Source organism: Vipera berus (assembly GCF_964194415.1).
Source record: "Vipera berus genome assembly, chromosome: Z".
NCBI classification, from domain to species: domain Eukaryota; kingdom Metazoa; phylum Chordata; class Lepidosauria; order Squamata; family Viperidae; genus Vipera; species Vipera berus.
The window spans coordinates 103,845,643-103,863,897 of record NC_138205.1 but is presented as its reverse complement, the minus strand read 5'-3'; the positions used below and the strand labels follow the sequence as shown (position 1 = coordinate 103,863,897).

The window sequence follows — 18,255 nt, the reverse complement described above, 5'->3', positions numbered from 1 at the left end:
CACATTGGTTTTCATTTGTCTTCCACTAATAAACCCCGTTTGGTCCCCATGAATCACCTGTTGCAGAACCCTCATCAGTCTATTAGCCAAAACCTTAGCAAATATCTTATAATCTGTATTTAAAAGCGATATCGGTCTGTAATTTTTAACTAAAGTAGCATCCTGGTCTTCCTTCGGAATCAAAGAGATAAAAGCTGTTCTCCAAGACGGGGGCACCTTTCCCCCCCTCTGGATTGTCTGGAACAGTTCCTTTAACGGTTTTATCATCTCTAATTGTAAGTTTTTATAATAGGCCGCAGTCAAGCCATCAGTGCCTGGTGCTTTATCCACCTTCAGTTCCTTAATAGCTGTAAAAATTTCTTCTTCTGTAATCAGTTGGTTAATCCCCTCTTTTTGTACTTGCGTAAGAACCGGGATGCTAGCCTTCTCCAAATACGTATCAATATCTTTTGCATTAATGTCCTCTTTAGTATATAATTTCGAATAAAAATCCACAAAGGCATCCTTAATAAGATTCTGTTGATACACAACCCTTCCTTTATGCTCAATCTTATCTATATTAGATGCCCTTTGTTTTTTCCTCAGTCTATAAGCCAACCATCTGCCTGGCTTATTAGCATTGCAAAAAGTATTATGCCTAGCAAACCGCAGATTGGTCGCCACTTGATCAGCCATTAATTTATCAAATTGTCCTCGTAACAGTCTAATAGCCTCCTTGATCTTCACCTCCTCTGGGTTCAAAATCAAAGCCTTTTCTTTTTCCTTTATTTCATTCTCCAGTTCTTTCCTTCTAGTTTCCACTGCACGTCTATGTCTATTATTCATATATATCAACACCCCTCTCATATAGGCCTTGCTAGCATCCCAAACCATATCCATAGAGGTACCCTTATTCATATTCATCTCAAAAAAATCCTTCATCCGCTGTTTGCATTCTTCCACATTTCTCTGATTTCTAAACAAATTCTCATTTACGCGCCATGAGCGTCTATCTCCTCTTTCCTTATCAATCTCCAACCACACTGGACTGTGATCAGAGATAATTCTTGCGCAGATTTTCACCTTTTTAGTTCTCAAAAGAAGATCATTAGTCAACAAAATAAAATCAATCCTCGAAAAAGATTGGTGTCTATCAGAATAAAATGTATAATCCTTCTCCCGCAAATGTCTCTCACGCCAAATATCTCGCAATTCCAGGTCATCCTTCATTTCAAAAAAAGATTTAGGCAGTCTAGCGTGACTTGGAATGCGTTTAAAGGCTCCAGCCTTATCCAACTGTACATCCATAACTCCATTCCAGTCCCCCATAAAAATAAAGGATTTATAATCCAACTGGGTAAGCTTTGTATGAAGTAAACTAAAAAAGTCAGCTTGTTGTTGATTTGGAGCATATAATCCAACTAAAAGCGTCTTTTTACCTTCAAACAACAGCTCGATCATAACATATCTTCCATGCTTATCTGCTTCAATTAGGTCCGCTGTTAAGGCACTTTTAACATAAACAACCACTCCATTTTTCTTATTCTCTGCAGAAGCAACAAATTGCGTACCCAGCCTCGAGTTCAATAAATACTTTTGATCCAAAACTCTAATATGCGTTTCTTGCAGGCATATAACATCTATCTTAAATTGTTTTAAATATTGAAAAACTTTCTTCCTCTTCTGCGGTGAGTTTAGTCCATTAACATTCCAGGTTAAAAATTTAGTTGCCATGTATATCCTCGAAAAGCTCTTGGACCACAGCTTTGATAGGACTGGTTACTTTAGGCCGTGCTCCTCCCACAGCTTGGCTATGAATGCGATGTGAAGAATCTGAAGACTTTTGCTGATCTTGTTCTTTTATTTTCTTTGCTCGTTTTAAAGCAGCACGCGTCACTCTTTGCTCTCTAGGATCATCCAAAGAGATTGTAGCTTGATCTCCTCCAGCACCATTTTCCTCTGTTTCCTCCTCTTGTTGTTCTTCTTCTCCAGATCCCTTTCCAGCTTCCAACTCTACCCCTACCTGGGGCCTCACCCCCTCCTCTTCTCCCGAGGAGGGGGCTTCAATTTCGCCCGAACAGCTGATCGGCGCTGTTTCAGGCAAAAAAACAAACAGCTGAGCCGCGGGCAGCCAGGGGAGGCTGTCTTCAGCGCCGCGCCGCCAGCGGAAGTCTCCAGAGTTGATAATGTTGATTTCAGCCCACATGACAGGCATCTCTTCTGTCCCTCATCAATACTTTTGCTTATCGTGCAAAGTCTTGAATGTATTTTGAATGGTGTTCCTTTTCACTTTGAAGAGCATCTCAAATGAGGAGTCAAATTCTTCTGAGATGGGAACAAGTTTACTGTCAACACACTTATTTACCAGTTAGAGAGATACATCTGGATAAAATTAACACAACCCTTAATCTTTGGGTTTGAGTAGATTTGAGGGCAGACTTTTAATCTAAATTTTATCTGTTATGCTTGGCTCATCTTTTCTTTTCTATAATGTTTTAAAAAGTGGTTTTTTTCTGCTTAGAATTGTTGATTTTATTATTTCTGTATGAAAAAATGTCAACATTATAGTATATCTCCAAAAGCAATTTGAAAAAGTCAATAAACTGAACAAAATGTTTCCAAAGTGACTCTCAGATGTGTGGAACATATAAATGGGATAAAAGAAAAGAACAGATTATTAATGTTACATACCAGAAATGAGGAACTTTATTTCACAGAACCAAAAGCATGACCATGGAGGGGGGAAGAGCTGACCATTTAAACTTTGAATCTGGGTTGTGAATAGCCCCCAGGTATACTCCTTGCAACTTTAAACAGTCTCAAAGCAACCAGTTGTAAATCGAGGTTTATTGATATGTTGAAGTCCTGATTTCTGTCAGGGGAAAAGCACTCAAAAAGTCTCGCACAGGTTGTCAAACTGCTGGCCCACAGGCCGGATGCGCCATGGTGAAACTACACCCACCCCATTGCCAGCAATGGCAAAAAAAGTCGTGATACGTCACAACATGTCATGTGACATTGCGAGTTTGACACCCCTGGTCTAGCACAAGGAATGTAAAAGTGATAGCTGTGTGACCCCACCACCAAGACTCCAGTCTTAAGGGAGATCATCCTTTCTATTTTTTGTAAGATTATAACAATCTCGTGATGTTTCAAGTAGCACAACATCCAGAATTCTCAGCCACATCCATGCTAAGCTAGGTGGGGAGTTGAACTTATGTATTTATGGAAGATGCCAAGATTGGGGAAGGCTGTACTATAGTATCAGAAATAGTTTTTGGAGTGTTTAAATCATACACAGTAATTTAATATCACGGTTATCCATGATCTATATACTTTCTGACTGATTTTATCAATTCATATCTTTGCCCCATTGCTACTATGGTGGTCTTATTTTCTCCCATGGAGTTTTATTACAAACAGCTTCTGCTATGTCACATCTGTCCTTTCTGTTGACTTCTTGACGCATGAAAGTCCTAGTTAATTATATTTAAAGCCAATACTGGCAGGTCTTCAAGAAAACAGGCCCAAACAATGAGCTTTAATTACTGATTTGAAACAAAAGACTCCCAGGAAACTACCTAGCACAAATGTGGCCACATTTTTCTTGTTTATTTTTTTCATAAACCTCCTGTATCATCTTCTTTAGATGAATAGGATTTAAAATGAAATATACCTTATCTCTGAGTAAATGTTTTGCACGACTGAAATACTTTTTCCAACATAATCAGTATTTAGACTGATGCTACTGATTTTTAAAAATGGTTTATGCACCATTGATTATGCTTATGTGTCTATTTTGGGGAATGTGTCCTCAGGGGAAGTATGAAATGTACACAGTCCCAAATAAACCTGTGTAATCACATTTGTCTGTTGCTTTAATCTGTTCTTCCATTGTATATAAGCAGATATCTTGAAAATGCACCTGAAAAGAAGGCAATAGACAGAGCTAAAATACCATTTGGCATTACTTCCTTGGTAAACATAAATTATGTAGGCAATGTTAATGAACATTGTTTAGCAGTGTGCCCAGAAGCTCCTGTATAAAAAGGCAGTTATAATGTCCTGACTTAATTAAAGTGATTGGTACATCTGGTATGTCTTATGACAGGGGTAGGCAACCTCGGCTCTTTTATGACTCATGGACTTCAACTCCCAGAATTCCTGAGTCAGCTATGCTGACTCAGGAATTCTGGGAGTTGAAGTCCATGAGTCATAAAAGAGCCGAGTTTGCCTACCCCTGTCTTATGAGCACTGTATAGGTTTTAGCAGGAGCAATAGGATCACATCATAAAACTCCTTTATAGGCCTGTTCAGTGAGTCTGGCACATTTTTGGAGAAATATTACCTGATTTCTAAACTCCTTTGGCTAGAGTTGTGCCTCAGATCACCTACATCAAGATGCTTTTACAAATGTCTCCTGTTCTCCTTGGTGGCTTGTGTCAAGGAGTATAGACAATATATTCCTCCATAACATCAAAGTCTGTATTCCCAACCTGGTGTCCTGTGGATGTTCTGGGACACCAATTTCCTATCCTGCATTATTTATTGGCTGAAAAGGTTGACATCCTAGCATAGTGCTTCCCAAGCCTCAGTAAATTAACCCCAATTTGGGTAAAAGTGGTTTTTCTCTGGGTAAGGACACAAGAACCCGTTACCCATCACACAGGGACATCTAAGCTGACTTAAAGTAAAATATATATTCCCAAAGAATTCCTATTACAATGAAAATCAATGAGGTTACTAATGGTAATTTGTTGAAAGAACATGAACATTATTTAGTGATATTCTTTTTTATAATACAGGTAATCCTCAAGTTATGAGTTTTTGTTCAGTGACTGTTCAAAGTTATGATAGTGCTGAAGAAAGGGACTTACAACTAATCCTCAAAACTTGATAAGACTTTTTGATGTTTAAGAAAGTAGCATATTGGGAATTTACCATATATTGTGCATGTAGAAATCTGTATGCCACAATATAGTTTAGTTTAGTAAGAAATGCAGAGATCTAAGAGCAAACTTAACATTGTAATTCTATGGTCATAAATTTAGGAATAAGATTTGACTTACTGTAGTAGGGTTTATATTGGTAAAATAGAATTTTTTTTTTTACCCCCAACCCAAACTCATTTTTATAGGGTGATTACTTCAGTTTAAACATGTGCTTAATTTCAAACCCAGTGAACATTACAGCAACAGTATACACATCTTTTTTCCAGATAAAAGCATGTTGCCATAGTAATTTGGAATTGACGTTGGGATTTTTTAAAAACCATAAATACAGAGGATAGTGCTAACAGAGTATGTGAAGACAAAAATATTATAGATTTCTGTTCCTTGTCTTGTCTTAAACTGTATGGAATACCTATAATTAGGTGAGAACAACTAATGGCAAGTAATGCTTAAAGTTTGGATTAGAACTACCACAAAGATCATGAAGGTGACCTCAAAAACAGTTCTGAAATTGTCTCTGGAAAAGTTAATGCTGAGGATGGCAAGAATAATTGCCACCAGTGAAGGAATTTATCCAACTTTACAGGAAGTGTTAATCATTATATTCTGCTTTTCTACAATGTCCTCAGTAAAGGATGCTGTATTATCTTTGGATATGCAGATATTTGTCTGTAGACAGTTTCTCAGTTTGCCTTTCAGCAAATTATGTCATGATACTGTATTTTTCTCACTTTCATACTGCTCTCTGCTTCACTGCTTGCACAGGTAATAGATTATGTATGGGACTTGGAGAAAGCCCTTACCGTCACATTAAAGCATTAAATCATGATCTAAAAATATCTAAACTATAAAATCAACAAAACAAAACAGGGACCTTAAATCATAAACATCAACCCTAGGCCTGGGATCAAAGCCAGGTTTTCAACATTTTCTAGAACCCAAAGAGAAATGGCACCATCCTTGTCACTGGGTGGATGCTGTTTCGTGTGCATGTGTGCATGCGTTTAAGGAAGGGGACCTGGGGCACAGCCACTATGCTGATATGTATTGAGCAGGTAGAAATGATTGGAAGGAAGCAATCACTCAGATACTCAAGTCCGGAGCCATATAGGGCTTTATAGATAATAACTAAAATCTTGAATTGTACTCAGAAACTGACTGGCAGCCAGTGTGGCTCCCATTGCAGTGGTGACACATAGACACACCTGGAGATATCCATTACTGCTTGTGATGCTTCATTTTGAACCAACTGTAGCTTCTGGGTGGTGTTCAAAGGCAGCTTTATGTGCAATGGATTGCAATTATCCAATCATGAAATGACCTGGGTATGAGTCACTTCATGATTGCATTATTCCAATCGTGAAGAATTCTGGAGCCTCCCACTCTAGGAAAGGGCAAAAGTGATGCATTATATGAACACTTGCAAAAGTCCTTCTGGCCACAGCTATGTTTTGAGCAGTAACTATAAGTCCAGAGGGACCCCCAAATTGCATACCACTCTTGACTGGGAAAATGAAACCTCATCCAAGACCACAATATCCACAAGGGAGAGTCCATCCTGGGAGTCCAAGCAGCCATAGTGACTCAGTCAAAGTCTATTCCATTTCATCCAAACGTGAACAGCCTACAGATCCTGAGGGTCAATACAAGCCATCCTCTACTTATGACTACTATTGCGCCCAAAATTTGTGTTGCTAAGCAAGACAGTTGTTGTGAATTTTGTCCCATTTTATGACCTTTCATGTCACAATTGTTAAGTGAACAATTGTGGCAAGTTGTTAAGTTAGTAGCACGGTTGTTAAGTGAATCTGCCTCCCCCATTGACTTTGCTTGTCAGAAGGTCACAAAAGGTGATCACATGACCACAGGACACTGCAACCGTCATAAATATGTGCCAGTTGCCAAGCATCCAAATTTGGATCATGTGACTGTGAGGACACTGCTATGTTTGTAAGTACAAAAACTGATCATGAGTCACTTTTTCAGTGCTGTTGTAACTTCAAACAGTCACTAAATGAACTGTTGTAAGTTGAGGATTACCTATACATTAATAGTTTTACATGTGCTCAGGATTGAGATATAAATAGCATCATCTCTTCCATCACTTTTAGAATGTAAATTGGAGAAATGTATTGGTTTACAGAGTGTAAAAACTTCTTTATAAAACTGCAGAGTTTGCAGCAAATAGTGAATTTTGGGACCTTGTAGTAAAACTGTTGTAAAGGAGTACAGGGGTGGCTGGATGATGTCACTGAAGCAGTAGGAGTGAGCTTAAATGGACTCCAGAAGATGGTAGAGGACAGGAAGGCCTGGAGGAACATTGTCCATGGGGTCGCGATGGGTTGGACACGACTTCGCAACTAACAACAAAAAAGGAGTACAGGATAAAATATTCCTTTACAATTTAGTATGATTTGACAAAATATAATGAGTAACCCAGAGAATTCTTTTTTCCCCAAAATTGAATTGAAAGAATATATATGAGTGTGTGCATCTAGTCTGCAGCTTAAAACTCTCCTTTGTTCATGGTAACAAACACTTTTATTTCTTACTGTTTTCTTTTGCTCCTAGGGGTTTTATATCTTCAATATGGAGATGAAACTAAACAGCTAAGGATGCCCAATGAGATTACAAGCACAGACACTATTCGTGCCCTCTTTGTAAGTGCCTTTCCCCAACAACTGACAATGAAAATGTTGGAATCTCCCAGTGTGGCAATATATATCAAGGATGAGAGCAGAAACATCTATTATGAATTAAGTGATGTGAGGTAAGTGAAATTCTATGGCTTGAGGTAGGGTGTTTTTTTTTTGCAAAGATTAGCAATATGTTGGCCACAAGTGCCAAGATGTTCGTAGTGTCTCCAAATGATTCCTCCCACTCCCAGGTTTTTTAAAAAAAACAAGAAGAAATTTTAAATTTAGAAATTCTGAAGACCATTAAATCATGCAATATTCTAAGGACCCTTATATCATGCAATATTCCAATATTTTCTCAAGGATCTCAGTCTGGCTGGAATATATTTTTTCTTGTGACATTCCAGTGTTGAATGGATCCAGAACTAAAACATCTAAAACAGGGGTCCACAACCCCCGATCCATGAACCAGTACCGGGCCGCAGCATGCTAGCAACAGGGCCATCCATGGGATGCAGGCAGCACACAAAACCACGCCCCCTCTGGTTTGTGGAAAATCTTTGTCCACATAACCGGTCCCTGGTGCCCAAAAGGTTGGGGACTTCTGATCTAGAAAGATACCTTTGCAAACATTATCTGTGCCTTTTATGCTTCATTTTCCTCTTTCTTTTCTATCTGATAAGTAGATGTAGAAGTGCTCCATTACTCTTTCCAGAAATCTGGATGAATCATTTGCAGGAGGTTTTTGAAATGTCTGTCAGCGCATTATAGGGCTATAGAACTTAACAGTTAAAAAAGGAATGTAACAAATTAAAATTATCCTGAACTTCATAATTTTAGTGGTCTAGGAAGTGCTACATGCTTCCTATTATTCTATGCCTTCTTGTTACCAACAAAATATATCCATTTATATTTATCCTCTATAGTAGGAACATGTTTAACATGAGAAGCAAGTGTATATCACATAAGTTGAAGAGATTCAAAAATGTTAGGTTTAAATGAAAGATAGACTTTGAAGTTATGCCTTGGATGCTCTCACAAAATGACTGTCATGAATGGCTTTTTGTATTCAGTAATTAGCTGTGTGCAATAAATTACTGGTTTTCCAAAAGGCAGATTGGTGCCTTCGGCCATCACCTCTTCCCACAGGATGCACCAAGCAGCTCTGATTTCTTTATTGATCAGAAGACATTTCTTTGACAGCCATTTTGGTCTAGTGGTTAAGGCATCTGACTAGAAGCCAAGAGACCATGAGTTTTGGTCCCATCTTAAGTATGAAGCCACCTGGATGAGCTTGGACCAGTGTTTTGGCAAGTATTAGGGCAGAGATTATCCTCTGAAGTATGAAAATGTTTAATATGAGAAGAAAGTGTACATCACATGTGTTGAAGAGATTCAAATACTTTAGGTTTAAATCAAAGACAGAGTTTGAAGTTATGCTTCGGATGCTATCACAAAATGGCTGCCATAGATGGCTTTTTGTATTCAGTAATTAGCTGTGTGCAATAAAATACTGGTTTACTGAAAGGCAATTGATTCTTTTGGATCCAAAGACAATGAACATTTCAGTAAATAAAGGGATTTTAACCTTTATTATTAGCTCAAGCAAACAAATTTAAAAGCATAACGTGAAAAGCATACATACCAAGCAAGATGCTACCCAAATCTTTTACAAATTGCAAGGAGCTCCTTAAAGATACACCAAGGGCAGCCATTTTCCACAGTACCCAGTGGAAGTTGGGTGGTTGACCTTTGTGGAGAAGATTGTAAGAACCCATAGCAATCCTATGGTTTTTATCAAATCTGATACCACAACATCATGACTGTACTGTGAACAGGAGATTGCAATACCTGATCTTGACTGAGTGGTATACGACTCTGGGATGGGAACTGAGAGTCTCAAACTTTCACAGCAAGAAAAGTTTTGAAGCTATATGAGGATTCCTCCCCCCACCTCCTCTTTATTCAGTAAACAAGAGTAAAATACTAGGCAAGCTAGCTCAGAATGAACTCTAAACTTCTAGATTTTTCTTAATATGAAGGAGCAATTAAAACCTACTACTAAACTCCTTGAAACAACAATGGTCATTAGCATTGTTACTTCAGCCAATCACTCTTTCTCACCCCTAAGAAAGGGCAAGCCATTTCTGAAAATCTTCCCAAGAAAATTGCAGAGACTACTAGTCCAGGCAGTCTCCAGGTCACAAAGTCATGCACTCCCCACTCAGAAAACATTTCTGTAAAGACTCTTCTTAATGTTGTCATTTTTGTAATTATTATGATAATGCTGTTGCTGGTGAGTTTTATCCTTCCTTTCAGATACTGTACATTATTTGAGTAGCTTGTCATAAAATCTTGAAAAGGCTATGAAATATGAAAATCAGCACTTTTATAAAAGCAAAGGGGGTACCAAGCTAGATACTCGGGGGAGGGGAGGATATTCAATGTTGGGCCCTTAGGTTGAAAATACTTTCCACAGACAATTTTGTGTTCTTCACTACAAAGTGGATCCCAGCAGGCAGTCTGCTAGATGGCTGTTGCTTAGACATCTACATGTGTGGAAAAATGCACTGATTGAGCCTGGAGATGTAGATTTGCAATTTCAGATTACTTGTGGAAGAACACATTTTGAATGTTGTCATTTGTGTGGGGTGTACTTGTTTATGTACCTCCCTGTTTAGCCCGGCACGTAGGATCCATACGTGCTGTCTAAACAGGAGTGGCAAGACTCATGACAGAAATGGTAAAAAGAGCCTTGGTGGAGCAGTGGGCTAATGCCTCCTTAAGTAACACCAGCTGCCTGCAATTAGTGCAGGTTCGCATCCCACCAGGCTCAAGGTTGACTCAGCCTTCCATCCTTCCGAGATAGGTAAAATGAGGACCCAGATTGTTGGGGGCAATAAGCTGACTTTGTAATAATGCCGCTTGGGGTGTGTGTGAAAGCTCTAATAAGCAGGCATATACATAGAATGAAGGCTACTGCTAAGCTTGTAAGCCGCCCTGAGTCTTCGGAGAAGGGCGGGATATAAATGGAATAAAAAAAAATGCCAGCTAGTGTTGACAAAATTGAAAAAAGCAACTTCTTGTGTTCCTAAGATATGCAGACAATCTGCAGGTAAAAAGTTAACACTGAAGAGAAGATGATAGAAATAATGCTGCCTCTTCATTCTATTACATACTCAGTTTCAGCCTTACTTTGTTGTGATTGAAAAGTTGTGATCTGCTGTCTTAGAAAAGCCTTGTTTATCTTGATCAACTTTAATGCTAAATATGAGAAAGCAGGAAGGAGCTAGCTCAGTGTTCCTCAGTTTTGGTAACTTTTAAGACATGTGGACTTCAGCTCCCAAATTCCCCAGCCAGACAGATCACAGCTGGGAGCAGAATTTTGTCACTAAACACTGCAGTCATTAACTGAATCATCTGATGACTGGATCTGATTTCACAACCATTTTTAATGTGGTCATTGTGAATCACAAACAGATAGTTCTTGACTTACGACTACAATTGGGCCCCAACTTTTTTTTTGCTAAGTGAGTCATTTGTTGTGAATTTTGCCCTATTTATATTATTTTATAAATCACTGCAGTTATTAAGTTAGTAACACGGTTAAGTGAATCTGGCTTCCCCACTGACTTTGCTTGTAAGAAGGTCACAAAAGGTGATCACATGACCCCCAGGACGCTCATAAATATGAGTCAGCTGCCAAGCATCTGAATTTTGATCACATGATCATGGGAGATACTGCAATGGTCGTAAGTGTGAAAAATGGCCACAAGTCAGTTTTTTCAGTGCAGTTGTAACTTTGAAATGTCACTAAATGAACTGTTGTAAGTCGAGGACTACCTGTAGTTGTGCAACTCTGGCTTTCACCATTTACTTTGCTTGGTCAGAAGTTGCCTGGGAAGGTTGCAAATTGTGATCCCATGATTTCAGGACACAAGAACGGTCATAAATGTGAGCCAATTGCCAAGTTCACAAATTACAATTACATGACCCCAGGAGGTAGTGCAACAGTTCTAACTTTAAGGATGGATCATAAGACACTTTTTCAGCACCATCGTAACTTGCGATAAACTTCCATTGCCCGTGGGCATATATTTTTCTTGTGGTTTCTGCTCAGTGCTGACTTCATTATATCTAAACATCTAATTAACCCTACATTTCTTAACAGTGAACATTGTTTCGTCTTTTCAGCTCTCTGACTTTTCCTGGCAGACTGCTTGAATTTGATAGAAGCAATGCAAGTTCTAACTAGTTACAGATTCAAAGCAACTACCAGCAACTTTAAAAGAAACTAGACTTGTCCAAAAATCCTTCACCATGTCTCTCTCTCTTTCCCCCCCTCCATCAAAATGATAATCCCACTGATTAAGATCAGCCCACTAAACATATAACTGCACCTGGAGCAGAGGAATTCGGTGTAACATGCAGTTTCTCTGATGATGATTGGTACTAAATGAAAGGCATCAGAACTTTAAAACGGCATAAATGTGTTTAGATTACATTCTTTGTAGGCCTTTATTGCAGCAGGAGAAAACAGCAGGATTTACTGCAGACCTCTAATCTGTAAACTCTAAGGTAGGTTTTAAACTAAATGGCAAACCCATTGACTTTTTAATTTATGGAGTTAGATAGCAGTTTTGTTAACTGAAAATTCATCTTGAGAATTTAAAAACAAAAATTTTAGTATTGAGCATGTATTATAGATATTTGCAGTTTAAAGCTGTTCATGTTTATTCAGCAGTAGATCTCACTTTATGCATTTGAAACGATTGGAGTTAATCTGTTACTCAAACATTTTAATCCTAAGGATCTTTGACAAATATTGTTTTGATGCTTTATTTTAATATGTATCCTTACTTCAAATCAGAGGGAAGATATGACTGCCTTGGTAATAAGGTACTGAGAAAAGCCAATAAAAATATTTATGAAATGTGTTGGATTTTGTACCGTTATTGCAGCATCTTTAATGAAACTTGAAATGAGTTTATCTTAGAAGAAAATTCCCTTCCAGGGGATGAGTGAGCAGTGTTTTTATTGTTTGTGCAATGTGCAGCTTCTTCATTCACCAGTCAATACCTAGATTATTCAAATAAAGTAAACGGGCTGAGATAAAGTCCTTTCTTCCCTTACGTGTGCATGTGTGTTTTATTTTTAATTCTAGGAATATTCAAGACAAATCTTTCCTTAAAGTTTACAACAAGGATCCTGCCCATGTCTTTAATCACATGCCCAGAACTATCAATGGAGATGTAAGGGTAAGTCCAAGACCTTCATTTATTTAGTGTTCTTTGGTTCTCTTATTTGAGAACCTGCTTCTCTGGGGCCATAAAAATGACAGCAATGTGTGAAAATTACCTCCTTTTGTCTTTCCCCCCTTAATTATTTTGCCAAATGTGTTAATAATGGCTGTAAAATTGATGGAATGTTGCAAATGTTTAAGGTAAGCTTGACTGGCAAATTAAGAATTGTCCATCACTTTCTTTTTATGGTGTCTGAGTTCTGATAACTTACTTAAGTTCAACATAGTGCATCAGTCAAATATTTTGGGTTCACACACACTGAATAAAACTAATCATACATCCTGGGTTGCTTCCATATGCTGAGTTATACATGGTTGGATAGTTTGTAGTTCTGTATCTTGTATAATTATATTGTACTTATTCTAGAAGTAACCGATTTGGGGACTGATTGTAACTCTTAATCATAAACAGTGATCATAAAGCTGTTTGAAAAAATACATTTATTACTTATTGGAGTAGTCAAAAGTAATCCATGGATAAATTCATTAGTAAGGAATCACACACTGAAGAGACATGTGACAGATGAAACAAAAATCTTAACTATTTAACTAACTTCTGTGAGGCAATAAATATTGTTCGCCATTTTCCTAGTAAATAACATACTAGCCTTGGTGGAGCAGTGGGCTAATGCCTCCTTAAGTAACACCAGCTGCCTGCAATTAGTGCAGGTTCGCATCCCACCAGGCTCAAGGTTGACTCAGCCTTCCATCCTTCCGAGGTAGGTAAAATGAGGACCCAGATTGTTGGGGGCAATTAAGCTGACTTTGTAATAATGCCGCTTGGGGTGTGTGTGTGAAAGCCCTAATAAGCAGGCATATACATAGAATGAAGGCTACTGCTAAGCTTGTAAGCCACCCTGAGTCTTCGGAGAAGGGCGGGATATAAATGGAATTAAAATAAAAATAAATAAAAATAAATACTTTGTTTTGTTTGGGCCTGTACTGTTGTGTGAATCAAGGCAGTTGTGTTGAACCAAATCATAGTTTACTAAAAGCTATGCACTGGTCACTAGCTGCAATTATACATCATGCCAATAATGTCTAGGGTTATTGGATCTGATTACAAACTTAGAGTAACCACTAGATCAGACATGTCAAACTAGCGACATCATGTGACATCGCACAACATATCAGGACAGTTTTGTCATTGCCGGCAATGGGGTGGGCGTGGCTTCCGGATGACATGTCTGGCCCACAGGCCGGGAGTTTGACACCCCTGCACTAGATCAGGGCTTTTCAACCAGTGGTACAGGTACCATCTGTGGTACATTGGCACCTGGCAGGTGGTATGCAACCATCCTAGAAAAGTGGTAGTGGGGGAGGGGAATGAGCTGAACTGGTGGCAGCTCCGCACAAGCCTGAGCAAGAGATGGCTGGAGCTGCAGGGCTGTCAGGGCTCAGCGGAAGCGCCAGGATCAGCGCCAGGTTCCAGCTGATCGGCACTTCTTCAGGACTGTTAGGGCTCAGTGGAAGCACTAGGATCAGCGCTAGGCTCCAGTTGAAGCTCGGTACTGATCCTGGTGCTTCTGCTGAGCCTGGAAGAAGCACCTATAAGCTGGAATGTTGCAGCATCTCCAAGGTCTTGTGATTTACATTCAGATGCTTGGCAACTGATTCATATTTATGACGGTCACAATGTCCCAGGGTCATGTGAAGTGACCAAAACCTGCTGCAACCACCCAGCAGATAGGGGGGAATAAAAACCAAACACCCCCACCCCACCCCTCTGCCAATCCTCAACAGAAATCTCACAACAATATCTCGGACAGGAGGAAGAGCACTGCCGGGCGGGCAGGCAGGCAGGTGTCTTGCTCGACTGTGGCTTGGGGGGCACTTTTTTCAGTGCCATTGTAACTTCAAACAGACCTTTTGGGGGGGGTCATCAAGTTTTTAACACCTTGCTAGGCGACTGGTGGTACTCAGATATTGCCATTTCCTAAAAGCAGTACAATGGGTAAAAAGATTGAAAAGCTCTGCACTAGATGGTATCAAAGAATTAATGTTTTCTGTTTCCCTTTAGTGCTACCTAATGATCATATAAATTTTGATAGATAAACAGTAGAATTCCTAAACCTATTTATTCAGGTTGCATCTTGATTAGGAAGAACAATCAAACCTTGGCACCTTCTTCCATAATTTGGTTACTGCTACCATTTTTTGGAACCAGGAATGCTGACCTATGTTTCTTCCTAATAAGTCCAAGTTGAAAACCTTGATTTGTTTTTGGCCACCATTTCTTGTTTAATAGAGATGTAGCAGAAATCCTGGTTCACACATCATGCCAAAAAAACTAATAGGTAAACTGCACTTTGTTTAGTTACCCTTGCTGATAAAAGTAACCAGGTGGGAATGATTGAACAGCATATGCCAGCCCACTATTTGTTTATGAAAAGTCAGAATGCTTATTTATTGAGACTGTAAATAGATTCATTGTATTTGAAAAGTTTAGATCCTTCCATAATACCTGCTGAGATGTTGGGGCTATAATAGATAGAGCTGAATTTATTTATTTATTTGTTTGTTTGTTTGTTTATTTATTTATTTATTTATTTATTTATTTATTTATTTATTTATTTATTTATTTATTTATTTATTTATTTTGTATACCGCCCTTCTTCCGAAGGACTCAGGGCAGTGAACAGGGCAATACATAATAAAAACAAGATACAAAAATTAAAAATTATTAAAAAGTAATTAAACAGCGATGCCCGTAATAAATTAGTACAGATTAAAAGTTAAGACCAATTTATAAAACCCAACCCCATCCCATCAGGTCAGGCCGGCTTGTTCAAAAAGGTGGGTTTTAAGATCGCGCCGGAAGGAGCGGAGATCAGGCATTTGAATAGAATGAATGAATGGTTGTAAGTCGAGGAATATCAGTAGTTCCTGGAGGGAAACAGTGGAACTGAACTACAGAGTAACCATTTATAGAACTGTACTATAGCTCCAGGTCTTAGCACTGATGATAGTTAACTTCCACAAATTGTAAAGCCAAATGCAAATGTTCACTTTTTTCTACATTTGGGGAAATATATATCATCCATTTCTTAGCCCTATCCCTATCTTATTCTATTTATCATGATTTTAAGTACATACATGGGCTTTTATTGGTGCTCTAGTAAATTTTTTAGACTTCTGTACCAGAATGGGTATTAAATAGTAATCTTTCATACTGCGGAAAGTAGTTGTTCTTTTTCCTAAAATCTTTTTCCCCAAGGTATCTAGCCTTGTAAAACAGAATGGAAGCATCACGTTAATTTTATTTTGGGATCTATTTATGGCCACTTTATCACCAAGGCTTTCCCAAACTAAAAATAACTGCTGGTACAAACAACTACTTTAAAATTGTGCAAATAGAGGCTGTCCAGGAGAAATAATCACCACTTTTTACTGCTTAGATCAGATATTTCCTTAAAAACCCTTTTCCCCTTCAAAATCTCAGTGCCCACTCTCTTTGAATAAAATACATTAATTCTATCAGAAAAGTATTGTCACCAAGGGAGCTGCCTGATTTTAGTAAGTTGCACAGGATTTTGAAACAGAAGTTAATCATTGGTGCAAAACACCTGTGAAAATAGGGACTTAGAATTCTGCATTTGTTTGAGAATTACTCAAGAGCATGCTTTGTATAGCAAATCCAAAGCATTGCTGCAGTTATTAATGTAGCAGGAATTAACATTTATAAATATAAACTCAACTATGTGTTGCTTCCTGTGGAGTGATTCCTCTATACCTCTTGCCTGGATCTCTGGTAGCCCAGTGGAGGTATGTCATGCTACAGGTGGTGAGTTAAAATGTCCACTTCTGCCTAGAAATTAATTTTCTGATCAGCAGTCAGTTTGCTATGGATGGGGATGTTACTAGGTTTCACAGCCAGAAAAGAGTCACTACAGTAGCTGTTGTGAGGATGGTTTGTATCTTGTTCAGAATCCTCAGATAAGTGATTCTAAGGAAGGAAGTGGTGGGAAAGGACAAAGAATGTGTATAAGGAAGCACCTTTACCAGCGCACATTCTATTTTTAGCCGTTGCAGAACAGACTGAGGAAACTGGGGAGGGGGGGAGTGCATATGTAGAAAAGGCAGCAGCTCTTTAGGAGAAGAGATAACTTCCTTTTTCCAGCTAAATTCATGGTGGTTGGTGTTATGTACTGGGCTTTTGGAATATCACCATGTGCTTTGCTCAGACAGGACGTCGCCAGTCCTGCTATTGGTCTACTTTGTGCAGCAAGTATAGCTTCAATCCGATTGGTTAATACCATAGGGCCTGGCTATATATTGTGACAGGGTGACTCCAATCTCTCAGTACAGTTTCTGCTTAAATAAAGTATGTGTTTGTCTGTACTCCTCTGCGTGTTCTCGTTCCTGCTCATCAGAGCCCACGACATAATAGTTGGAATGGAAGAGTTTATTTCTATCTTTAAAATTGGACTCGAAAGAACTCTTCTTACATCTTATAGATAAAACTCTCTTGCTTAGAAAGACTACTCCCTCTTCCGTTGGTTACTTAAAAAAAATAGTACATATCCTCATAAAGAAACATTATGTGAGATACAGAAAAGGAATAATGAAGAGTAAGTCAAAGGGGAAAAAAAGGCATGAAGCAAAAAAAAAAGCAAAGGAATAATCGCTCCATGTAGCCAAGCCCTTTAATATGCTGTGAACGAAACTGAAGGTACCGTATCAGCTTTGAGATTTGGATGGCTTGTTTTACACATTTGGTTGTCTTTTTCTTTTGAGTGGCAAGACAGCCAGCCAGGTGGTGATTAGTTTCTATTGCTGTGATTTCTGGCACAACACATTGTAAGCAAGTGCTGAAAAGCCTGTTTGTTGTCTTGTAAGAACCCTTTGCTATAATTACAGTATTTTAACAGAAGCAAGTTTGCATCCAGAAATATGGCATATGTACTCACCCCTGAAGTGTTAATAATAGATTATGTGGGGAAAATTTACGTTGGATGCAAAGAGATACCAAATATTGGATCCAAATCTTTCAATACATAATCCTCTCTTTTTGTTTTTATTTTTCCAGTTTATTCTCTTTTTCAGAGAAAGCAGGTAGTATCAAAAGAATTTTTTTCTCTCTTTTCTATGTAACGATACGCTTCCCCATGTCCATTTTTTAAACACAAATTGTTTGCTTTCTGTTCATATTTTCTTTAAAAATTTCAGATTCATTCTGCTTTTCCTTAGATTGCTTTGCCTCTTCCTTTTTCCAGCAGGATAAACTAAACTATTGGCTCTAATCCTGTTCTCAAGTAATATATTATTGCAACTGTGATTACTTAACATGTATACATGGAAAGAAGCAACTGCTAGGTATCTTATGTCACTACCTTCTCCTGCTGATTTTGATAGTCAAGTTCTGAACTTTCAATGATATGTTATT

The 18,255-nt window shown here is 38.4% G+C and overlaps 1 protein-coding gene across 9 annotated transcripts in view; it reads left to right on the top strand.

The window, feature by feature from the left end:
* The window catches only part of KIAA1217, a 263,391-nt gene that overhangs the window by 121,656 nt on the left and 123,480 nt on the right, over positions 1-18,255 (top strand). For all 9 annotated transcript variants that reach the window (XM_081345576.1, XM_081345569.1, XM_081345574.1 and 6 more), the window contains exons 3-4: positions 7,503-7,701; positions 12,732-12,825. In XM_081345576.1, the coding sequence (XP_081201702.1) occupies positions 7,503-7,701; positions 12,732-12,825 (293 nt within the window). The remainder of the gene's footprint in view (positions 1-7,502; positions 7,702-12,731; positions 12,826-18,255) is intronic.